Source organism: Antechinus flavipes, chromosome 2, assembly GCF_016432865.1.
Source record: "Antechinus flavipes isolate AdamAnt ecotype Samford, QLD, Australia chromosome 2, AdamAnt_v2, whole genome shotgun sequence".
Lineage (NCBI taxonomy): Eukaryota > Metazoa > Chordata > Mammalia > Dasyuromorphia > Dasyuridae > Antechinus > Antechinus flavipes.
The window spans coordinates 383,777,867-383,805,237 of NC_067399.1; the positions used below are offsets into that span (position 1 = coordinate 383,777,867).

General features: G+C 31.5%; 1 protein-coding gene across 1 annotated transcript in view; it reads left to right on the plus strand.

The window, feature by feature from the left end:
* ATG2B (autophagy related 2B) overlaps positions 1-27,371 on the plus strand; it is a 111,337-nt gene that overhangs the window by 75,887 nt on the left and 8,079 nt on the right. The window contains exons 24-40 of the mRNA XM_051978429.1: positions 257-363; positions 526-618; positions 3,508-3,578; positions 3,938-4,014; positions 4,281-4,451; positions 7,555-7,696; positions 9,188-9,393; positions 10,882-11,108; positions 12,414-12,522; positions 16,405-16,599; positions 17,240-17,341; positions 20,604-20,682; positions 21,164-21,359; positions 22,284-22,353; positions 25,657-25,739; positions 26,606-26,727; positions 27,024-27,178. Coding sequence (XP_051834389.1) covers positions 257-363; positions 526-618; positions 3,508-3,578; positions 3,938-4,014; positions 4,281-4,451; positions 7,555-7,696; positions 9,188-9,393; positions 10,882-11,108; positions 12,414-12,522; positions 16,405-16,599; positions 17,240-17,341; positions 20,604-20,682; positions 21,164-21,359; positions 22,284-22,353; positions 25,657-25,739; positions 26,606-26,727; positions 27,024-27,178 — 2,205 coding nt within the window. The remainder of the gene's footprint in view (positions 1-256; positions 364-525; positions 619-3,507; positions 3,579-3,937; positions 4,015-4,280; positions 4,452-7,554; positions 7,697-9,187; positions 9,394-10,881; positions 11,109-12,413; positions 12,523-16,404; positions 16,600-17,239; positions 17,342-20,603; positions 20,683-21,163; positions 21,360-22,283; positions 22,354-25,656; positions 25,740-26,605; positions 26,728-27,023; positions 27,179-27,371) is intronic.

The window sequence follows — 27,371 nt, forward strand, 5'->3', positions numbered from 1 at the left end:
ACTGTTGATATTTTTTATGATAGGGTGATAGAATTTTAGAGTTGGAGCAATGGTGAATTATAATTCTCTCTAATCTCTTCATTTTACAGATGAGGAGTGGGACTAAAAGTAAAGTGACTTGTTTAGAGTCATACAGTTTATATAACAAACCTAGGACCTAGAATTTAGGTTCCTGATTATCAGTCAGGTTGTAAAAAAAAAAAGAGTCTGTTTTTCTTCTAAATTAGCAGAATGTTTTATATCTTTGTGATTATAGATTTTATATTTCATGAATATTTCTGATGAACCTGTTTTGGGATATAATCCTCCAGCTTCCTTTACAACTTTTCATGTTCATCTCTGGAGTTGTGCCCTTGATTATAGGTAAGTAAACATGTGACAAAAAATATACACTTTCGTTATGTTATTTCTAAAGTTATATTAAGGCAGATAGATGATTTGATCTCTGAGTTAAATTATGTTAAAAAAAAGTTTATCAAGAGAACTTTGCTATTTTTTTTAACACTTTTTTTTTTTAAATCATAGGCCTCTTTATTTGCCAACAAGAGCTCTTCTGACTGTAGAAACATTTAGTATTTCTAGTAGTGTTTCTTTGGATAAATCATCATCCACTCTCAGGTAACTGTGGAAACTCCCTATATGTTCTTTAATGTTTATAATTTTAAAAAATAGCTTCAAATATTTTAATTAATTTTTATACTAATAAAAGATCTTTTGTTAGGATAGTAATGAATATTAGTTATAAAGACAAGTTACTTCCTAAGAATGTAAGTTGAAGAACAGGTTTTTAATCTCTGTTGGAAGAGGGCATTTCCTTTCTGCACATTCTCATACCAGTGAGACCACAGGTTTGCCTCAAATAATGAGTAAAACCATTCTTTAGTTCTAGTTATGCCATCTATTGCCTTAATTAAGCATTTTAAAGAAAGATTCAATTTCTCATGTGCTTTTGTTCTCTTGGGAATGTGCTAAAAATATTTGAGAAAATTTCCTTCTTTTCGAACAATAACATTACCCCTTTCTATTTCAGTATCCCAAAGTGCCAAAAGTTCTTAATATATTATTTGCACTAAGCAGAGTATTCATTTAATAAATAAGCTTACTGTGTTTGTAGAACATCTTCCACCCTCTCCTTCCTCATAATCTCTGGGTATAAATCAAGTCAGCAAAAATTTATTAAGCAGCTTTATGTGAAGCATTGGGGATACAAACAAAAGAAAGGTGTGTACCTATTCTGTATGTGCTTAAATTGCACTGGGGAAAACAGCATATAAAAAGTGGAATTGAAAAGCAAGGGACCTAGAGGGAGATGAATTATTTGTATGGGGCTATGGTGGTGAAATCCAGAGAATGAAGTATGGCTGAGAAGGACTCTTCCCCAAAGTGGAGGCTCTAGGAAGAACTTTTTGGAAGGAGAAGGAGAAAATTGAGGTGTGGTGGTAAACTCAGACAAAGAAGAAACCTACCCTTCTATATGTGCCCTTGAATCTATTTCTTCTATTTTCTCCAGCAGATTGCAATCATAATTATCTCCTTTCTCTAATCTTCAATCTATCCTAACCTACTGGTTTCTTTTTTAATTTCTTAAAACATGCCCCTTATTTTAATATCTTACAATCTGCTCTTCCCCTATCTCCCCCCCCCAAAAAAAAAAAAAAAATCTTCCCTAGATTCTACTATCCCCTCAGGGTATTCTGTATCTGTTTTTCAGTCAGATTTCTAGGGAAAAAACTACTTTCATTGTCTCACTTCCTCTCCTCACTCATTTCTTAACTCTGGGCATTCTGGCTTCTGAATTTTTCTGAATTTAATTGAAACTACTCTGTTTAGATAGTAGTGCTCTATTAAATAGCAAATTTTGATGGATTTGGGTTTTTTCCCTCAGTTTTTATCTTTTTCAACCTTTGCTACATTTGATAGTATTGGTCTGTTCCACTGTCTGGGTTTTCATGACACTATTTTCTCTGTTTTCCTCCTGACTTTCTTATTACTCTTTTTTCCATTGTTTTGCTGCCCATTATTCACATTACAACCTTTACTTGTGGATGTTGCCTATAGCTCTTTTGTAGTCCCCCCACATTTTTTCCATCACTTTTGCTCTCAGCCATCTCAAGTCCAACCAAAATGATGAGGGGCAAATGATGAGGTTAGTGGTAGTGAAGAGGTGCAAGAATTGGGGTGGGGAATCCCCTGTGGTCAGTGCAGGCTCAATGTGAAAGAATTTGCAAACCCGAAAATGTGTGGCAAAAGAAAAATTTATTATTAAGAAGGAAGCTTTCTTAGTGAGCAGATTCCTCATTAGGAATTTAGCACTGAGAAACCACTTTTGCTAGGAAGACAGATTTCTTAGTGGGTAAAAAGGTCCTGTTAGGGAAACAACAAAGGTTAACACTTAGAAGTGTTCTGAGAAGTATTCTCTGAGAAGAGAATAACTTCACAATGGGCAAAAGTCCTGGCAGGCAGTCCTGCCAAGAAGAGAGCTTCCTTGGCAAAGTAAATTCCTGTTTTGGACTTCTGCAAAGATTTGGGGTTCAGAGTTGTCTTTTATTAGCCGGCTGAGGCATAGGCTTGCATTCAAAATTGAATGAGATTCCTTCAATGTGTCTTAGATCTCTAATAGAAAAGAGATCACTTATTTTATGAGTTCAGCTACTGGGAGTAGTCCCAGATTAATCTTCAACACAGTAGAGGGTTCGACCATATCTCTGGCCAGATCTCCAACTGAATGAGACCACTTAACTGGGTATTGTCTGGGAAAAGTACTTTTCCCAGGGGAGAGCCTGAGACTCTGAATCACTCCTCTTTTACATATTAAAGGGGGCACAGTTTCAGGGTTCACTCCCATCAAGTAGATAGCATTGAAAGCAAGTAGCATTGTAGGAATAGGAACAGACAAAGTGGTAAATATGAAAGATGCTGCAGAGTTAGAATCAGCTGTACTTAGTTGGATGTGAGACGTAAAGGAGAGTAGAGAGTTGGATAAAATCTGCAAAAGTGTCAAAAATAGGATTAATTTTGAGGTGAAAGGGACTTGAAATTTAGGTGTATAAATCTTCACATTCTTTGTATAATTAGGTTTAAATAAATGTTAATTGTTGTTTATGAATATGAAATTGATGTGCTTATAGTTTTGACTATATCAAGAGGACAATGGATTTAAGATATGTTTTTTATTTAGGCAGCTAGGTGGCTCCCTGCATAGAAAGAGTGCTGGACTTGAAGCCAAGAAATCTTTAATTAAAATCCTGTCTGGAACAAGAATTAACTTTGTGATTCTGATCACTTAACTTCTTTCATACTTTTTCCTCATTTATAAATTGAGGTTAATAATTTCCCAGTGTTCTTGTGAGAATCAGTGAGATTTCATATATAAAGCGCTTTGCAAGCCATAAAGCACTATATAAATAGTAGCAATAATAATGATAAATAGTAGCAATAATTATTGTATCCCTTTATTTATTGGTTGTCATTATAAATTTGTTTTTGGAAATTTTATTTTTTCTCCAGAATTATCTTGGATGAAGCTGCTTTACATTTGTCTGATAAATGTAATACTGTGACTGTAAACTTGAATAGAGGTAAGATATCATTAAATTTAAGAATCCATAGAGAGTACTATTAGATGTAGAGATTCACTTCTCTTATGGCAAGAGTTGTGAACAACATATACTTAAAAGAAATACTTTGGAGATTTAGTCTATTTACAACTTCATTGAGAAGACAGATTGAAAGAGGTTTGTGTCTTGCTATTTATATTCAAAACATATATAAATCAAGGATAAAGTATTTACCTTTAAAAATTCGAAGTTATGAGTACTTTCTGGCCAAAAAACTGCAATTTCTTTGTTACCTAAATCCTTCTAGTTTATCCTTAAATGAAATTGTCATAAATGTTGATAGTATTAACAAGAAACATTTTTATTTTTTTAAATTTTAGATTATGTCCGTGTAATGGACATGGGCCTTTTGGAATTAACTATCACAGCAATGAAATCTGATTCTGATGGGGAGCAAGTAAGTTATTAAAATAGATAAAATAAATAAAAATTTTTACCAATAATTGCTTTAAGAATTGTTTTATGATCTGCTTCATTTGGATACAAATAAATGAATATTTCAGGATAATTTCTAAATTAGAAATGAATATGTAATTTTTCAGTATATATATGGTATGGCAGTTTGTTTTTACATTTAATACTATTTAATATAAATGTATGCCATATTTTCCTACTAGTGATAGATATATTTCATCGTTTTTTTTTCCTTTCACTCCTGTTCAGACTCAGCCTCGCTTTGAGCTGCACTGTTCTAGTGATGTTATTCACATCAGAACATGCTCTGATTCTTGTGCTGCCCTCATGAATCTTATACAGTACATTGCAAGTTATGGTGATTTACATGCACCCAGTAAAACAGAAGTTAAACCTGCAGCTGTCCAAAAGAAAACAAAGGTACAGAATGGAAGTGTCACTCAGTTCTTTCTTTCCAGTAGTGTGATCTATTGTTGAGCAGCTTTAGGTGTGAAGGGAACTTGGATAAGGTCCTTGTACTTGTGATATATACATTTTCCTATTTGTTGGACATGCCTCATTTGAGGTTGTTTTTTCCTTAAGTATTAACTTTCAGTATTTGCAATTTTTAAGTGTATTTTTTCATATGTATAAGTGCTTTGAAATGTATAAAGTATTGGGAAAATGCAAAATCCTATTTTGTTTCTGTTATTTGACTTCTTAATCATAGCCCACTTAGACTTTCCTTATATTTTTGACATTTCTCATTTATTAGTAATCTTTCAGGCTTTTAAAAACTAGATTCTTATAGTTTTGATATTATGTCAAGCTAATTCCTTAATAGTAAAGATCTAACCAGCTTTTAATTTTACAGTTAATTCCTACATTCTTTACTCCCTTCTATTCATAATTCTTTGTTCTTTTAATAAGATTACATTACTTATGTTTTTATTGCTGCCTACTATAACTCCTTTGTCATTTTCCATTTTATGTAAGTATTTCTCCAGTTTCACATTACATTTTTATATCTTTTTTGGAATTGATGTTCTAGTTTAATAAACATTATTCTACCAGCCAGATCAATGGGGAAAAGTATTGAGCACTGGACCCAGGATCGAGTCCCATAAATTTCCATTTATCATATTTACTATCTCTTTATATACTGCCCTTTCCATAGTTTAGTATTTGACATTTATCTCTGCTTAAGCTCTAAAATATAACTTGTGCTCCTTAAATAATTTTGTTTACTTCTTCTAGGATTCTGATGCAGATTAGTGTAGATTTGAATATCTTTCTATAATCTAAATGCATATCATTATGATTGAAATATTTAGATTGAGAAGAAATGAGAAAAGCTACTTAAAACAATTTCTTATTATTTCTTCTTCCTCTACATATATTTGTTATCCTTCCCCAATGTCAGTTTACTGTTTCAGTTTTAAAATGATGAGCAAATAAAATTACTTGAGTCTCTTAAGCAAATTTTATTTGCTAATGGTATTAAAAATAACATTCTTAGTTGAATATTACCTTCTTCCTCATTTCCATACCCTCCTCCTTATTTCCAGTTTGTTGCCAAATTTTGTTAATTTACCTTGAAAACATGCCATATATTCCCTTTTCTCTCCTTTAATATTGTCACTATTCTTGTATAGATCTTTATTCCATATACAGACTTGGGACATTTTCACAGGTTGTATTCTTATCTGAGATTCTCTTTGTCCTCATCCCTGCTTCCTGGCTTTGTTTCTTGTCAGTCCCAATTCCACCTACCAGAAGTTTTAGATTCTGATTCCCCCTTAATGGCAGTCCCTTTCCTTTGTTGCTTTATTTTATCTATGTATATCTTGTTTTACATAATTATTTGCATGTTTTCTCCTGTTAGAGGAACTAAGAGATGGAAGGTTGGACCTGGAGTCAGGAGACTTGAGTTTAATCTGGCATGAGACCTTTACTAGCTCTGTTTATCCTTTTTAATTTAACCTTTATGTGCATTAGTTTCCTGATATATAAAATGAGGATAATATTAGCATATACCTCCTAGAATTGTGAGATTCAAGGTTAGTATTCATAAACAGGCTTAGCATGGTGCCTGACCCATAAATGGTTATAACTACTTTTTGTGTTCTTACCTTCTTTCCATTGACTCTTGAGGGCAGGAATTATCTTTTGTATCCCTAATGCCTAGAGCAATTCCTAGCTCATAATAGGCAATATACAAAGACTTGTTCCCTTCCTAGTTGAATAAATCTGGGATCTTATTGATAAATGAAAGTATATAATCCAGTTTGAAAATATATAAACCAGTCAATACCTCCTTATCCTGTGTAATTCTTGTCTCCATTCTCTTGAATTTTTCCTAAAGCATCTATTAGTAGATTGGGAGATCTTCTTTTGAATGCTGGTGCAGTGATTACTTTCCACTTCTTACTACTTTCTCTGGCTGCATTATTGGTTCACTATTTATGGTCATTTCTTTGATGTCTCTTTACCCTATTTTTTGTGTACAAATAATCTTTTAGATCCATAATGAATTTTACCTTTTTTGTCAGTGATACCTAAAGTGCTAACACTCCAAAGATAGTTATTTATTTATCATTACCATGAAAATAATAATATTAACAGGTTAAAATTTTGTATGAGAGAGCTTCGGATCAGTGAAAAGACTTTATAATTTCCTAGATATAACCCAAACTTCTTTGATTATGAATCTAGTATTCTTTTTACTGTACCATGTTGCCTATGTAAACTTTTCTTGTTGCCTATAACTAGATATAGTTTTATGTTTTTTATAAATGTTTTAGGCCATGGATCTGTCTCCTTTTCTGTTTTTCTCTCCTGTTAATTTCAGGAAATCTATTCCTGTTGCTCTTCGTACATTTTAGCTTCTTTATATACTGTCTCAGTTTATCCATAGCCTTTTTTTTTTGGTCTTTCCTCTTTATGTTTCAGTTTAATGGCTGTTTGTAAAGATGTTTTAACTGTTCAGTCCCTTTTAAACTGTGAACCAGAAATTCAGATTTTCTTACTAGTTACCATCTTTTATTTATTTAGTTTCCTTAACTGCCTTTTAAAATCTTAATTCCTTGCTTTTTGCTTAGCAACAGTAATTAAAATACTAATGTTTCTATGATCTTCTGTTTCCTGTCTAATATTTCATAATCGTTAGCAGTGTTTTCTAAAGTTTTTCTGACAGTATCAATTCTGCCTTCATGAATTACTAGAAATGAGTTTTGTCAGGTTTTATTATTCTTTTTTGTTTGTTTTAATGGAGGTTCTCCATTAAATCCTAGAAACCTCAGAAAGATACTAGACCACTTTTTAATATCAGACTAACAAATAGCAACTTCATATCCCTCAACATGAAGTCCCCAACCACCCACTACTAATGCCTTTTTACTTTGACCCTTAACTCTGGATTCTCTCACTTGGATATTTTATAATATTGCCATGCACGAAATCTAAAAAAAACTGCTTTTACATCTAGGTACTTAACTGAAAGTGTTTTTTGTGAATTTCACTTAATTTTGTTGTTGTTATATAGGTGGATACCACTAGTTGGCCATCTTCAAGAGGTCTAGTACTTCCTGAAGCTGATCAACAAATCTTGAGAGAATTGATGAGTGATGCCATGGAGGAAATTGATATACAGCAAGCTGCTTCTCCCATAAAGCCACAATCTAATGGTAAGTTTGAAACGTTATCTTTGTCAGCACTGATGCTGTAATTCAATTTTCTATAATATATTTCTATTTTTCAAAATCCAACTTACTTTGGAGTATAAATTTCAGTTAAAATTTTTTTATCATTTGATTATTTAGCATTCAATCACATTTTATTCAGTCATTCTAGTATCTTCTGGGAGAAGAGAAGAGATATGGGATATGATCATTGTGCTCAAAAAACTCAGTGTATTGGGCATGGAATGGGTATGATTCAGGACCTAAATTCATATACCTACAATGTGAGTACGGCAAAACAATTTGCTGTTAAATACTAAATTTTGTGGCATAGAAATAAGTTCAAAAATTATGGTCAAAGAAATTTTCATGGAGATGGTGAAACTTGAGTTTTACCTTAAATGATAGTTAACATTTAAATAGGCAGAATGACAGTGCCAGTTTAAGAAAAAAGCTTGAGGATACTCAGAATGAGAGTAAAATAATGTCACTTAATTTAATTCATTAAACATTTAATTTAAATGTATGCAATGTTAAAAGTACTATAGTGCAAGCAAGGGATGTGAACATTTAAAGTAATTTAGAGTTGCCAAAGGTAATTTGGAGATTCTAAGAGTTGATATATTCATGTACACACAAGTACACAATTCTTTCATCACTACTACATTATTTTTAATGAATAATGAGAATGTTCCTAATTAAAAAAAAAACAAAATGTTTTTGAAAAGTATAATTGTCATATATATCACATGTGCATAGTGTTAAATTTTTTTATTATACATTTATTATAATAAATTATCATAATTTATTACAGTTGAAAAAAAATCAAATAAAAATACGTAGTAGAGTACAAAACCTTACTCTAAATGCCTAAACTATAACAGTTTCATAGAAAAGATGTTTGTTTGAAATATTCTGGTCAATGAACCTCTTAAAGCTTAACTATTCCCTATATTGTTTTCTGTGATGTTCCTTGAATTTGTCATTCTTTAAATCTAATTCAGTGGATTTGAGGAAAAACCAGAAAAAATTTTGATCATTTTATAAGATTCTATTAGCCTCACTTTTGAAATTTGGATCTTGAATTTCAGTGTGTTCTTTCTGTTTTAAGATTCTGGATATGTATTGTTAAGCAAAAATGCTTTTATGTCATCCCATAGAATTTTAAAACGGGGGTCCTTAAAAAGAGGGCATCTTTCTCCTTTTATAGTAGATATAATTAAATTTTAGGAAAATTATAGGAGGGATACATTTATAGCTAATTATTAACAAAGTTGGGACTGCAAACATCAGGTCTTTTGACTTCGAGCTATGCTTTTTCATCACATCATGTTGAATTTTTCATAAAGAAGATGAATTGGTTTGTGAATAGTATATCTATAACTAACTTTTGAAAACATGTTATTTCTAAATTTTAAAAGGATTTATTTGTTGAAAATTTCTCCTTTTAGAGACTGATAAATGTTTTCTAATGGAAGACAGTTTCTTTCCTTTTAGGTATTTTGGATGAAAAATCAAAAGCACAGGAACCATCATCTTGTTCAGATCTCTTCCTGTTCCCAGATGAAAGTGGGAATATCTCTCAGGAGCCTAGTCCCAGCTATGCCTCATGTACTCAACACTTGATTAATGATGCAATGATAGATGTACCTTCAGAAAATGATGATTTTTGTATTCTTTTTGCACCTAAAGTAACCATTCATGTAAGAAATTATTAATACTTATAATTTTAGGGAAATGTGATTTCATTGGAGTTGGTATGCCTTCCACTAATGCAGATTATTGTGTTACCTAAAGTAGGTAGTCTCTGAGAGTTGTAGCTGAAGATTTCATGACCTTATCACTAATTTGATTGATGAATTCCTCTGTCCATAGGTTGGTCCTTAGATGACAGAAACTTTGTCTGTCACCTGGTCTGTATTCAAAGTGTTACTCACTTTGTTAACTTCAAGAGATTGTTTCAGAACATTTGTGGAAAATTAAAATGTTTAAGAGTTAAAATAAGGGGCAGAAAATAGAGTGAAGGCCTTTAGAAGTTAATTCCTTAAAAAGCCCATTTCCAGTTTCTGAATTTGAATTTATTTAAATGTTTGTGAGTTTTTTAATTACTAAATTACTAAAATACAAACAGTAGTATTTATAGTATTCTGTATGTAACTATGCACAAACCCCTTAGGTAGTTCAGGCAAGCTATTTGTGATAATAGAATTTAGAAGGTGTGCCTCTCCAGTACTTAGGTGAGGGGAAAATAACAATGTTCAGCAGAATGGTTAATGACCTCTTTAAAAATTACATTTGAAACATATCCATCAATAACTCTAGGTGGGTTTTTTGTAATTAAGTTTTATGCACCTTGTTTTAGAAATTTATTGCCCTATTTTCTAGTCTTAATTCTGAGTTTTAATGTCATAGAATCACAAAAAACTGAATGATAGTGATGTTTCTGCATAGGTTCACAGAGGTTTATAGAATTACAGATTTAGATTAGGAACAGATTTAGGATAACTTGGTTTAGTTCTTCACTTTTGTAGAAAAGGAAACCAAGGTATATAGTGCTAATGTACCTCATGTAAGGTTACCAAGCAAGAAGACCTAAATTTTTTAAACTCAATTTCAGGCACTTAGTTATTTTGTGACCTTGGCAAGTCAGTTCACCTCTGCTTCAATTTCCAAAATGAGAATAATAGAACCTACCTCTCAGGGTTGTTGTGAGAACAAATGAGTTGCTTATTTGCAAAAAAGTGCTTAGCATAGTGCCTGGTACATGATAGATGCTATATTATGTACTTATTCCCTTGCTTATTTCCTTTTGAGTATATCTCTTCCTCTTCTATTTTCTTGCAATAAAGATTTTAAAAGAGGAAAAGAATCAGTATATCAAATCCAATTGACATTACCTGTCTTAATATTTTAGTAGTAATTTGTACTTACCCAATGATAAGCATGTTACAAAAGTCAGGTGAAGCAGGATAATAAAAATGCATGTTTTTTTGTGGAGTGACTTAAATATAAGATTAAAAAAATATTTACTAGAGAGCCCATTTCCAAGAAAAGTTCTCTCTCCCCTCCTTCCCTTTGGATTTAAAAGAGTAGAAGGACTGCTACTGATTATATGAGAGCATTCTTATAGAGAGTGTTTATGGGTACATTAAATAAATGATTTCAATAATTGTGATTTTTTTTTTCCTTAGGAGAAGGAAGAGGAGCCAATAGTGAAAACAATGGTTGATGATGGTATTGTAATAATAGAAAATCATTTTAGTCTACCTGTTAAAAAAACAGATACTAGCAAAGCCCCATTACACTTCCCTACTCCTATTATACGATATGTTGTTAAGGAAGTCTCTCTTGTTTGGCATCTCTATGGAGGAAAGGATTTTGGCACAATACTTCCTACATCTCCAGCTAAAAGTTATGTGTAAGTTAATTTCTGGTTTTTTCCCCCTAAGTATTTCTGTTGATTAATTTTATAGAATAAAAATATTGTGAAAATGTTCTGTCTGGGTTTTATGTTGTTTTTTTTCTAGTCTCCTCAACCCTCAATTTCTCACTAATTTTTGGAGTGATGACTTATAATGTAGTTGCTAAAGTTAATAGTTCTATGGCTCTCCTTATGTTCTTATGTGAAATTTATATGTTTTTCTGAATTTAAGTAATTTATACTGACATAAAGTAGAACTTGGATGCTGAAATATTTCAATTATAGGCAGGGAATTGGGGCTGTTATGTATCATAGCAAAGTGAGAGTATTTGCCTGCTGTTCTACTTTAAAAAGGAGTGGTAATACATAGTATTTGACTTTGTACCGTCAGGAGGATTTTCATCTTTGAAACTAGACTACTGCATCCAGTAGAGGTAGACTGTAGAATATAATGAGCATGTGAAAGAAGAAAAATCTGGGTGATCTGGGCGTCTGGTTACCAGTGTGATCCCAATATCATCATAGACTCCTTGGATCCTATGTCAGTGTTGAATTAATTATTGTGGAGTTCCTTTGGCTTGATCAGACTCAGAAGAAGGATATGCTTTCTGTCTGTTGAAGGTCCTTTGGGAAAGTGCTCTCTGGAAATTCTCTTAGTCTTGTAGAAGTTGCAGAAGTGGCCATTGTGGAATCACTAAAGACATTGACAAATGAATTGTTCACTTACCCTATAGCAGCCTCCCCAAACCAGATATGTGACACAAGGGATCTTAAAACTCAAATCTCTCTAGCTACTTATGTCTAGAGTGGGGAAACGGCTTGCTCAGGATCACTCAGCTTATGTACAAGTCCAGACTATCTTTTTAATATGATTTTTTTGAACAAAAAATTTGTTGTTACCTTGGCATAGTTTCTTCTTTGGCATAAGGTGAGTCTTTCTCGTAAACCACTTAAAGAAGGGCTGTAGTATAATGTCCTGGTCTAAGAACAGGATAAGAAGTCTATTCTATTCATTTATAAGTCTCACTGAAAAAATGATAATATAATACCTTTGTAGTTTGTTACATTGCTGATTAATAGTAAAATGCATATAGTTAGTGTCCATCAAGCATACAATTTAGGAAAGTGCTTTAAATTATATGTAAGTATTCTATTTTTTCTTTGGAACTGCATATATATATATGATTTATTCTTCTGTGATCTGATTTGCCTCTTTTTAAAAAAAATATTTTTGTGATAACATTAATTGTTTTATTTGAAATATTGCTTTCTTTAAGGTATATTTTTTGATTTTACTTGTAGTAGTCCACACAGTTCTCCTTCTCATACACCCACGAGACATGGACGTAGCATGGCATGTGGAGGAAAAGGAAGGAATTTTGACTTTTTAATGGAAATACAGTTGAGTAAGGTGAGACAATATTTTGAAAGATAACTTTGACTTTTTAGTTGAACCTGGTTTTCATACAAATAAAGGGCAAACTTTGTATACTTGGAAGTATTATACAGCCTACCCTTGTGAGTGGATAGAGTTGGCCTATTGTCAGGTACTTTAGAGGATCTGAGATGTCAAGATTCACTCTAACAGAAGTGTCCAATATAAGACACATGGGCCACTTCAGAATAGAGCTAAATAAAAATATAATATGACATGGAGAATATTACTTTGTGGTTTTCTAAATCTATATATGACCTACATAGTCTATTTGAATTTGATACCACTACTCTATAGTGTGTATGATCCCTATTCACTTAACTGCCATTGTCCAGGCTTTCTTCTTCTCTTATCTGGATATTGCAGCCTCTTAAATAGATTTGCCTTTTAATAGGCTTTAAGGCTCTCCCTCTCTACTCAGTGCTTAATCCAACTGCTAAAATAATCTTATTAATTCAGAAGTCTAACCATGTCAACATCCTACTTTGAATCCTTCAGTGGTTCCTGATTGATCATGAGATAAATTACAAACTCTTCAACTTCTCATTTCAGGCCAATCTTACTTCATGTCTATTTATCCAGGTTTATGTCTATTTATCCAGGCTTATTACACGTTTTTTCTTTATTCAGGGAAGTCATACTGACCTACTTGAAGTAACATTACATCTATGCTTTCCATGTCTTTATGTAAAATTGTTTGTCTCATCTCCTAAGAATCTTAGCATTCTTAGCTATCAAGACTCAATTTGTGGGCATCCTTTTACCAGAAATTCTCCCTGATAGTTCCTCCACTCCCTAAGTTATCAAGGCACTCTACTCTGACAGTTGTTTTATATTTTATTTATATTGAGTCACAGGATTGTAGGTACAAAGATGGAAGGAAGGGACCTCAGTAGTTACTTAAACTAGTTCCTCATCCCCAAAATGAGGAATCTGAAGCTAAGGAGATTAAATAATTTGTTTGGGATAACAGATGTTATCAACCCAGTAAGAATTCAAACCCAGATCTTCTGACTTCTCATTTATTACTTATTAATACTTTCTTGCTACATTTCCAATAGAACAAAAGCAGTTTGAGGGTGAGAACTATCTTTCTTTTTTTTATTTTGTTAATTCTTGTAGTAGTGTCTTGTAGGCGCTTAATATATACTTAATTGGATTGAATTAAATTAAATTAAATACAGTGAATCTTTTATATCATGTATGTGGGTTATTCTCTCCATTGATAAAGGGTAGAATTTACCTGTATTTTCTCATGTTGTATTTTTCTTGTTCATACCATTTTAGAAAATCTCTGAGAATCTACTAAGTATTCCATTAAATCTTTTTGATCTTTGTGGGTACCAGTGCAACAAATAAGCTTTTTTTATTCTTCACTTACATAAAGGTCACTGTTGAAAATAGTCTTTGGTTCTCTTTATATACACTATGTAGTAATACATGATCTTTTAAAATGCTAACAGCTTGTATAACTTCATATACTGAGAAAATTTTAGCATTATTTGAATCCAACAGGTTAAATGTTGGACTCATTACTTAATGTACACAGGATACTGTGGAGACTGGAAAGCTGGATCATATATATCCCTTTCCTCAATGAGCATTTAGGCAAATTGCAATATTATAATAAGTATAAGGAAAAATTATGAAAAAAAAGCCTAATGTAGAATCTTGAGGAAAGTGTCAAGTTAAAGACATGGGATGGAAGGGGGAAGAAAAGCCAGTGAAGAATGTAAAAGAGAATGTTTGAAGAGAGAGATAGAAAAAGATGAAAATTTGGTATCACAAATTCTAAGATTATTAACAGTGGGATGTTACAGAAAGGTCAACAAGGTTTAAAAACTTTTGAAAAAACCTTCAGATTAGGCAAGAAACTCATTGGTGAACTTAAGGTATAATTTTAATAGAATAGAAATAATGGAATCTAAATTACACTGGGTTGAGGAAAAATATCATTGTTGAATGAAGAGGTTAAGGCAGTAAATATAGACTATTACTTCTAGAAATTCAACTGTAAAGGAAAGGAAAACATGAGAGATTAACTTGACAGATAAAGGTGGCCTAAATGTATTAATAGGCAGGTAGGTGATACTGGCAGAGAGAGCACTGGATCTGGAGTCAGGAAGACCCGAGTTCAGATGCAATTTTATATACTTACTACATTGATCTTGGGCAAGCCATATAACCCTATTTACCTCAGTTCCCTCATCTGTAAGATGAGCTGGAGAAGGAAATAGCAAAACATTCTAGTATCTTTGCCAAGAAAACCCTAAATGGGTTTATGAAAAGTTGTACATAAAGAATTGTACACAACTGAAAAGACTAAATAACAACAAGGAATATGTTAATAGGTAGAAGGGAAGTAGTACATGGAAAGAAAGAAATTAGAAATGCCAATAGAGATTAGAGTTGATTAATGATACAATTTACTCAGAGATGGGATGGAAGGAAGAGTTAGCATTTGGAAGGAGTATGGTCATCTTATATTTGGTAAAAGGAAGGAAGAAGTGTAGAGGACAGGTGAACATATAAAAAGTTTTTTGAGATGTGGAAGAAGAGAGATAAAAAACAAACAAACACATGCTTAATGAACCCTTAGTGAACTAATAATAAGCTTTGTCACCTAAGAGATAATATTAAGATATAAAAATTGGGGAAAAGATTTTTGGAATGGTTGTGTTGTATTAAGGATTTGAGAAGAAATAAAATTTTTAGTGATGTGTTAACTCTTTTAGTTTAGTTAATAGTTCTTTTCCATAGTTTTTAAAATAATGTATTAGTTAAATTTCCTCCAATCTCCCAGGATTGGAATCTTGGCATTATACTCAATTCCTTTTACTGTGTCATCATACATATGTAATCAGATGCTAAATCTTGTTCTTTTTATCCCAAGAGATCTTTCACATATAACTTATGCTTTACATAGCTATTATCTAAGTGTAGGCACTCAACAGTTCTAACCTGGATGTCTTTCATGTCTGCCCTCTGCAAGTGTCCTCCCTTCCAATCCAGCTCCACATACCTACACCAAAATGATTTTCCTTAATCTGACTAAGCCTTGCCTTTACTTATTAAACTCAATTAGTTTTCTTTTTTTGTACTTTATCTTTGCAGCTTCATTATATTTTATTCCTCCTTCTGCCTGATACTGTCCAACCAAACTAACTTGTTCCTCACACATTACTTCTTTTTCCATCTCCATGATTTTGCGTTGGCTTTCCCAATGGCAAGAATCCACTATCTCCTAGTGTTTCTTTTATATGATGCCTCACTTCCTTTAAGATGTAGCTCAAGCATGACTCTATACAAAGCCTTTTCTGATACTTCCCAATTACCTTTTATCTAACTACTTTATATTTATTTTGTCTGTATGTTTATATTATTACTCACAGGAGATCGTAAGCTCCTTGAGAACAGAAATTGTTTCCATTTTTGTCTTTGGATCTTCATAGCCTTCTATATGGTGCCTGCTCTGTAATAAATATTTATTTTAGCTTTAATTTACAGTATGAGAAATTGAATTATTTTGAATTGTGTGCTTATTTATATTTCTTATGTAGGCAATTATATTTCTTGGGTTTGTTCATTATTTTCTAGTATTAACTTGTTTTTAAGCAACTTTTTGAAATGGAGAACATTTGTTTTTCATATACATATTGCAAATGAGATGAAGCTAAATGACTCTAAAGGGCAAATAAGAAATGCTATAATGCTCATTTTCCTTAACTAAATAAAATTATACACACACCAAACAAAAACGATGTTGAATTTTAGAGAGTGAACCTAGTTGACTGAATGAACATGTAATAATTGCTCTGTGTTCCTATCAGATGTTATCCATTTTATTTTAATGTGAAGGTGAAGTTTCAGCATGAAGTATATCCACCAAGCAAACCAGATTGTGAATCCAGCCTTTTAGAATATCCAGTGTCGCGCCAGGTGTTTATCGTTCAGGACTTGGAGATTCGTGATCGCCTGGCTACATCACAAATGAACAAATTTTTATATCTTTACTGTAGTAAGGAGATGCCTAGAAAAGCCCATTCTAACATGGTAAGGTCTTACTATTTTTCAGTTTGTTAGTTTGAGCAAATAGACAATAGGAAAATACTTTTGTTAGATCAAGCTGTGTAGTACTTCTTGAAGCCTCATCAAGGTATAAGAGTTGACTCTGTGTTCATGAAGATTAAACAGACAACTGTAAATTTTGCCAGTATCTACCAAACTACAATGGCCTTGAGAACTCATAGTTTGCAATATCCTTTGTGTGATCTGAAACCCAGTGTAGCAAAGTACAGGAATTTGTCACCAGAATGTTGACATGAGTATTTTGATATGAAGAGCATTTTGAAATATTCTTAGACCTTTTTTTAGTTTCTAATTTTTTTTGGCATATTTTTTCATCAACGTGGTAACAATAGAAAAAACTAATGTTTCTGCTGACCTATACAAAACCTTCATTGTTTTTGAAAGCATAATTTTGATTTTATTTTGGTCTGATAGTTAAGATCCTTTTTTTTTTTTTTTTTTTTTAAAGAAAGTTAAAAGGTTTGTTTTCTTTTTCACTTTAGGAGAGAATGTGAATTGAATTTGTGGAGGGAGAAGTCAATTTTTATCAAAATTAGGGTAAAAATCATTTTATGATAGTTTTAATTTTTTATTAAAAATTAAAATTTTGTCATTTGTCTTCTAGTTAACAATCAAAGCATTACATGTACGTCCAGAATCTGGAAGAGCACCACAAGAATGCTGTTTAAGAGTTTCATTAATGCCACTTCGACTCAATATTGACCAGGTTTGTATTTTTAAACTTTAATGTTGATTTTAATTTAAAAATATAAAAAAAATTAAAATACAATTTATTTTAATAAACTAATATGTGGCCTTTATACTTCTTATCCCTCAAATACATGCCATTTTTTTTTTTTTTTTTGCATCAAATTTAAGCTTTTAACAGATGAAGAAACTTTTGTTTTCTTAGACTCAGTCAACAAACATTTGTTAAGCAAAGCTTGTGTGTGAAACACCATAAGCCTGAAACAGAAAATTCAGTCCCTTGCTTTCATGTAATTTATAGCTTATTACTTGGGATGATGTAGAAAAAACAGATATGTTACATTTGTTAGAAAATTTGCAAAAAAATTATGGCAGGTTAGAATGCAAAAATAATTGCATATTTGTTAATGTCTTTGTAAAGTAAACAAAATTTTATATTATTTATGCCTGGGAGACCGTAGGATAAGAGTATATATGTGAATGGTAATTTTGCTGCACTGTTGATAATAAACTTAGTGGTAACACCTAACAAAGTAAAGTCCTAGGCATATGACTGCTAAAAAAAATAATTGAATGTAGATATTTCATGAATGCATTTAGATTGCTATGATTTTCCTTATTAAAAAAAGGAGTATCTTATTGAGAAAATAATTTTAAAGTCTTGCTAAATTTGAATAAGCATTTTACAAAAATCATTATTGTTTAGTAATTTTTTTCTAGATTGACCACACAAAGTAATAAATACTTTGATATATGATTCAGTTTGATATTTGTATTTCATATGATAGAAATATAATAAAGTATTGGTGGGAAATATTATTAATGGAAGGCTTCTTTGAGGTTGAAAATCTGATTAAATTTTGATCTTTTTGAAACCATTATGCCAAATTTATTGAACTCAGTTTTCTTTGTATATATGTATGGCTTTTTAACAAAATATTTAATTTCCCGTTATGGATATAGTATATTGATTTTAAAATAAGGAAACATTAATCTTGAATAAAGCAACTAGGGAAATTAATTTTTATGAATATATTAAATAGTGAAAGGAAAGAATTCCCTAAGATGCTGCACCTCAAAAAACAAAAAAACAAAAATCCCCAAAGTCATAGTGACAAAAGAAAAGCCAAAATAAAGGTTAAGATGGGTTGGGGTAAAAATTGCAATTTTGTCTCTGAGTTCTCTCTCCACAAATACAGATTAAAGCCTCTTTAGTTGTTATAGATGAAAATATCATCTCTCAATCAGAAAAGTGATAAGCTTTTCCATATTTATGATTAAAGCATAAACACAGTATATCACTGGAGCTACTTATACACATTTGTGTATGTGTATAGCTTTTCATAGGTATATTTTTTTTATGTATATATACCAAAAAGTCCAAAGCTTTTTATTTAAAATAACATGCGTAACCATCCTTGATTATGAGCCTTGAAATTATCCCTTGTATTGGAATTATCCTGTGATATGCAAATATTTATTCTTTGTACTTTTCATTTTACTCTCTCAAAAAACAAATAAAATTAATGGAAATTTGTAATTTGGATTTGTGTGAATTTTTTTCTCTTAAGAGTACAGTTATTCCTGTCCTCATATTAATTTCATCATAATTACATAATCTTAAATATAAATCCAAGGAATTAATTCATTTTAAATTAGATAGATTCCAATGCACAGAATTCTCATGAGGAATGACATTAGTGTTCCATTTTATAAAGTAAATAGATTGTTGAAAGTTACACTGCTAACCAATTTGAGAACTAGAATATGAAGCCAAATTTCTCAATATTTAGTCTGTGAGCCTTTTTGGTGTCATCCTATAAAATAGGTGTAGAACAGTTAAGAAAATGAATTTACAAAATGACATTTTTATAAGCTATTTTCTCTTTTACCATCTTAATAGGAATTCAAAGTTTACAATAAATTATTACCAAAAGTTAAATTTGAATGTAAAACAGTATTTTTGGTGGACATTTGAAAATAATAGTCATATTTGTATAATTGATACATTATACCATTTTATTTAAAAAATGAATTTTTAATTTATGACAATTTTTTAATATGAAGATATATTTATTTGAAGGCCTTACATAATATGTTCTTTAAAGGTCCATGAAATACTGACATAATATTGAAATCTCCCAATCTACTGGCAAAATAATATTATTTTACATATTACTATGTCAAAATAATTTTTAAAAATATTAAAATTTATTAGATTAAATAAAAAAATTATAATAAATTGTTTGATATCTAATTGATCATATGTTTTAAAATTATAGTCTTTAGTGCTCTTAAAATTTGAGGTATTCTTTTCATTGAAGAATAAAGTTTAAGAAAAGTTTAATTTTGTAATACTTAAGACTGAAGTTACTGGCTTTCTCAATACTGATTGACATGTTTCTTGGGAATGCCTCCCAACTAGATATATTTTCTATGATATTGTTTATTTTTTTATGGCTAAACTTCATTGTAGAAGAGAAATATATATTAAAGGATCATAGAATTGCATGAATTGGAAGCCATTCTTTATAATACAAATCTAACAGGAATCTACCTTATAATATTGTTGTAAAAGTCACTTTTTAGCCTCTACTTGAAATGTTCCCTGATCCTCCCTGCATTTATCGTCCTCCCTACCACAACTACCCCATATTTACTTTTCTTCTCTATTTATATTTTTACATATATTTATTCTTTTTTCCAATAGAAGATAAGCTCCTTGACAAGAACTATTCCATTTTTGTCATTGCAAGCAGACTATTTTGCTAGCCCTATGTGTCTGGAAGAGAGAAAGAGTAGGTCTTAGTAAATACTTGTTGATATGCATAATTTTTTGCATATGATTCCATGCCCACATAGACAGAGATCATTAATGAAGAGGTTACAATGCATACAAATATGCATTGTATGTTAAATGAAATGTCAAAAACCATAATAAAATATCTTTTTTGGAGTTTGTTTCTGTTTTTGTTTTTTTTTTCTTTTTTCTTTTTAGAGAATCCCTAATATATTTGGATTTAGAAATCCAAATTTTAATTAAATTAACAAATTTTAACTTCTACATAGAGCTTTGGCCTATATTGGAAAGATTAATTAATGACTTAAAGATCTTTATTATTAATTTTTGGAATTTCTAAATAGATATAACTGTAGTTCCAGAAATTGAAAGCTATTATTTTGCATGTGTGGGTAGGGGTTCTTTCCACTGGGACAAAACCCATAACCTTCAATCTCTAGGATTTTAAGAACCATGATTATATGTTGTTTTTAAATTTTAGGATGCCTTGTTTTTCCTGAAAGACTTTTTCACTAGTCTTTCTACAGAAGTGGAACTTTTAATGACTCCAGATCCAGAAGGTACTTTGTATGCATCAGATGACCTAAGTTTGATTCCTAGTTTTGTTTCTTTTACTTTGTAAAGCTTAGGCATGTTATTCCTCTCTGGGTTTAAATTCCTCATCTATAAAATAAGGTTGTTGAAGAAAGACTTTCTAAAAATTCCTTCTAGCTCTGAGTATTATGATAATAATATAGTTACTTTGCAAATTAGACTAACATGTAATATGTATAAAGTGATTGATAAAATATTAACTACTCTTTATAGATGTAATTTTGATATTATCAGGTTTTTCTGAGAATAATGTATAGCCATATGTGGAAAAGATAAACATTTATTTTTAATTTATACACAGGTATTCTCTAATGATGATCCTAAATGAATTGAGTAAATATACAGATTGTGTTTGAATGTTAACTAAACTTATTAAGTGCATGTTAATGTATAATTATTTGAAAGAATTATATTAAATTAAAATAAAAATTGATCTCTTATTTTCAGTAAAAAAATCTCCTGCAGCTGATGTTACCTGTAGTTTGCCAAAGCATTTGAGTGCCTCAAAGGAGCCAAATTTAGTTATTTCTTTTCCTGGGCCAAAACAACAATGCCAAAATGGCAGTTCAGTGGAAGTGGTTAATGGAGAGGAGGAGCATTTATCTGAAGCAACGCTATTTAGTGATCAACCTGTATTTTTTAGGTAAAGTTTTTTTTTCTTTGTCATTAATTTTTTTTTGGAGTTTGGGCATTAGAGTTTATCCATTCTTTTTTTATAAAATGAAATCTAAAGGATGTATGAGACTTTTAAAAATCCTAACTAGGAGATTTGATATTATCATTTAAGATCCTGAGGTATTTTTACTTGGTGATATAGTGGGTAGGGTGCTAGTATGGAGTCAGGCACGCTCATCTTCCTTAGTTCAGATCTGGTCTCAGATACTTCCTTGCTGTGTAACCCTGGGCAAATCATTTAACTTTGTTTGCTTCAGATTCCTCTTCTATAAAATGAGCTGGAGAAGGAAATCTCAAACCACTCCAGTTTGCCAAGAAAACCTGTAATGGGGTTAGTAAGAGTTGAGCATAACTGAAAAGTGACTGAAAACAAATTTGTTTTCCACCATCACTCAGATTTACAATACTTCATATAGTACATTGAACTGTACAGCCATTGAGATTTATTATTCCATGGTTGAAATGATATCTCTCCTCTCCTTTTTGGTACCATTTAGGAGCTTTGTGAGAAGTGTGAAAATGGTTATTTAATTTAATCTTACAAGTTTTTTGTTGATTTTAATTTTTTAAAAGTTGTAGCATGATGAATGTTTTTAATAAAGACCTGCTTGCCCTGGTAGCTTAAGGAAAGGTTTTTATGTTGAATGTACACATCTCATGTTTAACATTAGTGTTTGATTTAAGAACATGTGACAAATTTTGATATCGTTAGTTTCTTTAAAAGAATAGAGACTGAAGATATTATCTTTAGTTTTGATGGGCAACAGAATACTTAAATACTTATTTTTCTGGCTTTGTTTTAATTTTTTTCACTAAAAGAGGATTCATTTTAATTTATAGATATTAATATTTTGGCCCCTAACCAAAATTATATTTTTTCCTTTGCTTTCAGAGAATTTAGATTTACATCAGAAGTGCCTATACGACTTGATTACCATGGGAAGCATGTATCAATGGATCAGGTTTGTTGACTTTATTTGGAAATACTTGGTAATGGTTTCAATTTATTCCTCTCTATTTCTTATTATCAGTGTTACAGTTAATTTTCTGGATGTGTTTGTGTTTGTACATTGGCTTTTTTTGAATTTAAAAAATTCAATTGGTTATAAATGTCTCAAGACATGAAACTGAGGGAAAAGGATTGTACTTTAAGTCAACTGATAAACACTTATTTTATTTTAAATTTAATTTATTATTTTTTTTATTGAAGCCTTTTATTTACAAAACATATGCATGGGTAATTTTTCAACATTGACCCTTGCAAAACTCTTTGTTCCAAATTTTTCCCTTCTTCGCACCCCCTTCCTTAGATGGCAGGTAGTCCAATACATATTACATATGTTAAAATATATGTTAAATCCAGTACATGTATATATATTTATACAGTTATATTGCTGCACAAGAAAATCAGATCAAGAAGGAAGAAAGGAAAAAAAAAACTGAGAAAAAACAAAATGTAAGCAAATAACAACAGAGAAATTGAAAATGCTGTATTGTGGTCCACACTCAGTTCCCATAGTCCTCTCTGGGTGTTGATGGCTTTCTTCATCACTGAATAAGTGGCACTGGTTTGGATTATCTAATTGTTGAAGAGAGCTACATCCTGATAAACATTTATTAACACTTATACTATGTTAAGTACTGATTCAAATATGAAAAAAAGTATTGTACTTTGGAAGCTTACAATTTAGGGAAAGGTTTGGGGAGGGGAGAAGACAACACACACACAAAAGCTGAAAGGCAAGGGGAAAGAGAGGACATCTAGAGAAAGTATCCAACATGAAGGGCATGTTAGAATACTCAGGAAAATCTCAAAGTTCTGTGGCAGAAGAGAAAGGACATGTTTTGAACTGAGTTTCCTCTTTAAATGGAAGTTATCTTGTAGGGGACATGAGATTTTCTGTCTCATGAGTTTCCTAAGGAACATAGGGAATAAAATCAGAATAGTCTCAAGTAGTGCAACAGAACTGGGTGGTGGCAATGTAGAGTTCAGAATCAGAGTATGAAACAAGAACTCAGGCCCTGCAAGTGGAATCCAGCAGAAGAATCCAACAATACCACCCTCCACTGTGGAAATATTACTTTCCTAGTCAATCACAGGAGGTAGAAAGGGAGTAAGATCATCCAAATCCAATGAGGATGATACCCTAATTATTCTTTGGTCCAAGTCAGACAGATTGAAATTCTTAAGACTCTCAATCCCAGAAGGGTATTTGTGACAACAGATTCCAGGGCAAGGCTGCTGATCTTGCTTCCATGACAAATGTACAAAAAACTGAATTTCTGTCTAAACTATCTTTGTGTACATATTTATATATATCTGCTATACTCATCATAGATACACATATAAAAATTGATTCAGGTCTTACACATTGTTTTGTTTTTATTTTGTTCTGTATTTATCCTCTTTTCCCTCTGTGTGTCTTTTAAAAATACTTTTATGTTTTTCCCTGTACCTGTCATTGTCCATAAATCCAACTCCTTTTCCTCCACTTCCATCTCCTCTGTACTTCCTTATAGTAAATAGGAATAGTGAGGTAAATTAAATGAAGATATTAGTCATGTATGAGAATCCATACCTTTAATCCATCACATTTCTACTAAGGGGAGGAGGTAGAAGATATATTTCATTTTCACTTCCTTAGTCAGTTTTGAGGTCTTTCTGACTTGTTTCCCTCATGTGATTGTGATCATTGTGTAAATTGGTCTGCTTCTGGTCACTTTATTTTATATCAGTTCATATTTATATCTTTCTATCTTGTTCTGAATCTTCGTATTTCTCATTTCTTATAGTGCAATAAGATTCCATTACATTCATATGGTAGAAAATCTCTTGGTATTGTCAGGTCAAAATTAGAACAAACAACAGACAATTGGTTCATATGCTATTGCATCTCAGCCTCAAAGGCTACATTGAGTGCACAGTCATCTGCCAACAAAGTCATACATCAGTTCTCTATTTTAGTCTATGCTTTTCAAGTTAAATAGTTTTATCATCACTGCGGTAGCTGATCTTGATGCCATTTTTCATCCTTGTTAAAGGAAAGGAATACCCAACATGCCATGCTTGCATCAAAGAAGGCATTGTGCCCTATGAACAAAGCAAAATTTTAGTACCACCAAAAAGAAAAGATCTAGAGATATCTTTATTTCAAATGTTCAGATGAACTATTTGTGCCTGGTCTGTGGTAGACCCTTCAGAGCTCATATTGGACAGATCAGTTAAACACACTGTACTGTGACCCCATCATCCTGATATGTCATAAGTTCTTTTCAAGTGCAAAGAATGAGCAAAACAACACTTCTTTCATATATATAGTGAAGATATTGCCATATATAGCCTTCTTAGGTATTACTAACTGATGAGCAACCTGTTTCCCCTTTTCCTTTGTATCTGCCCTTTTTTGGGATATGAATCTAATAATAGTATTGGTGGGTCAAAAAGTATGTACATATTGTGTGTGGTAGCACAATCATGTAATCTCTGGTATTAGAGTAATGCTAAGGCTGCAAAAATGGCTAGAATTTAGGAGTTCTGAGGTTTATTAGGGCCAAAGACAGTCAAGAATCTTATTACAGCCTTATTAGGGAGGTTTCAGAAGTAGAAGAGGTGCTAAGCGTGAACACTCGCTTGCCCAAGAAGTGGCAAATGGCTCAGGTCAAAAATTGAGCAGCTCAAAATTTCTATACCATTCAGTGAGTGAACATTCCAGATAGACTCCAGTTGTCCAATTCTCCTTCAAACCAAACTCCCCGCCCCCCCCAAGAAACAAAAAAGGACAAAACAAACCAACCCCCTCCCACAAAGAACAGTTTAGAGACTTTTTAATTGTAATTCTAGATTATTTTCCAGAATGATTGAATCATTACACAGCACTACCAGCAGTGTAGTATATTCTCTGTTTCACAATCTTTCTAACAATTGGCTGTTTTCCTTTTTTGTAATTACTTCCTATTTCTAACTGAAATTTTGTTGTTGTTGTTGGTACAGAAATTTTCAATGTTATATAATCAGAATTGTTGATCCACATTTGCTTTTTATGAAAGTTAGGTGTTTTCAGGATAAGTTAAGTATTGCTTAATTTAATACCATGCATAAAATCAATAATAGTTTTTGTTGTATATATCCACAAAATACATTTTCATTTCTTAAAATGTTTCAAGTTTATCATTTTGACTTGCTTAGGGATAAATTTAATGGGAAAATAATAAGACATATATACCTTATGGTTTTCAAAGAAAGTTGCCCTTTTTTTATTTTAAAGGGTACGTTAGCTGGCATTCTTATTGGTCTTGCTCAATTAAATTGTTCTGAATTGAAGTTGAAGAGGCTTTTTTATCGACATGGGTGAGTTGAGTTGTTATGTGAAACTTATATACTGAAATTAGTTAAAGTAGGTTAAAACCTAATTTTTCTAAGTAGCATAATTTAAAAGTAGTTTTTAGACAGAAACTTCATTGTTAGTAGAGCTAAATAGGAGTCAAGAGATAGCATGATATAGAGGAAGACCTGAGTTGATAACCTGCCTCTGATATCCTAACTTTGTGACCTTTGAGAATACTCTTAAACTCTCTGAGCTTCTTGCAACTTTCCAAGTCTTATGAGTTCTGATTTACGGGATGAAAATACCAACAGTGCAACCACCAATTCTTGATGTCTTGATGAAAAAAATTAATTTTTATTGCATGCAAATAGAATTTTTTAGGCCAAGGTTTAGCCCTCATAAAATGATATAATAATAATTATCATTATTATTGTTACAAAATGAGATAGCGTTATAAAATATTAACACTTTCTTATATTAAAATCTAAAAGTATATTTGCTAGTGAATAGTTTAGAAGATAAATGCTTTCATGGCTAGGAACTAATTGGAGACTTAAAGATCTTATTTGTTCTTTGCTTCTGAATGCTAAAAATGTAATTTCCATACATTTCTCTTCAGTTTTTGTAAAATTAAAGTAATAGAAAATAGAGCTATTTAAGTTAATTTTGGTATTAAATAAATATCTGTAGTTCAATTCTACATTTCTACATTTTCTACAAATTCTACATTTAATATATTTAGAGAAACTTGGATTGGAAATTAGAGGATTTAAAATGTTTTATTTTTAACAAACTATAGTTATGAATTTAAAAAAATTTTAGTGGAAAACTTACTCATCATAAATGTACAAATTTCTTTCATATTTACTAATAGTTATTTATTATATAGTTTGCTAGGTGTAGACAAATTATTCTCTTATGCGATTGCGGAATGGCTTAATGATATTAAGAAGAACCAGCTGCCAGGAATTCTGGGAGGTGTTGGGCCTATACATTCGCTAGTACAATTAGGTGAGTAAATTTTTTTTTTTAATCATAGCTTTTTATTTACAAGATATATGCATGGGTAATTTTTCAGCATTGACAATTGCAAAACCCTTTGTTCCACTTTTTCCCTTCCTTCCCCCCACATCCTCCCCCATATGGCAGGTTGACCAATACATGTTAAACATAAGTTAAATACAGTATATGTATACGTGTCCATACAATTATAAAATTTTGTTTTATAAGAGTTTGGGAAGTGGATGGTCATTTAGCTAAAGTGTGACAGGACAATGACTGAGATTTAGATCAATTTTGTATTCTAGTACAAGGCCTGAAAGACTTGGTGTGGTTACCAATAGAGCAGTACCGAAAGGATGGCCGCATTGTAAGAGGATTTCAGAAAGGAGCAGCTTCATTTGGTACTTCAACAGCAATGGCTGCTTTAGAACTAACAAACAGAATGGTTCAAACTATACAGGTACTTTTTATGGCTATGAAACTATGATTGAAATTTTTATTAAAAAGTTATTTTAAATAAAACTGCTGTTTAAATCACATAGTTTAAATGTAGGAAAGGTTAGTTATTAGAAATTTATGATTTAGCCATTGGTATATTTTAATCACCAACATTAACTTTATTCCAAAGATCAGAATCAAGTTTAGTGGAGCAA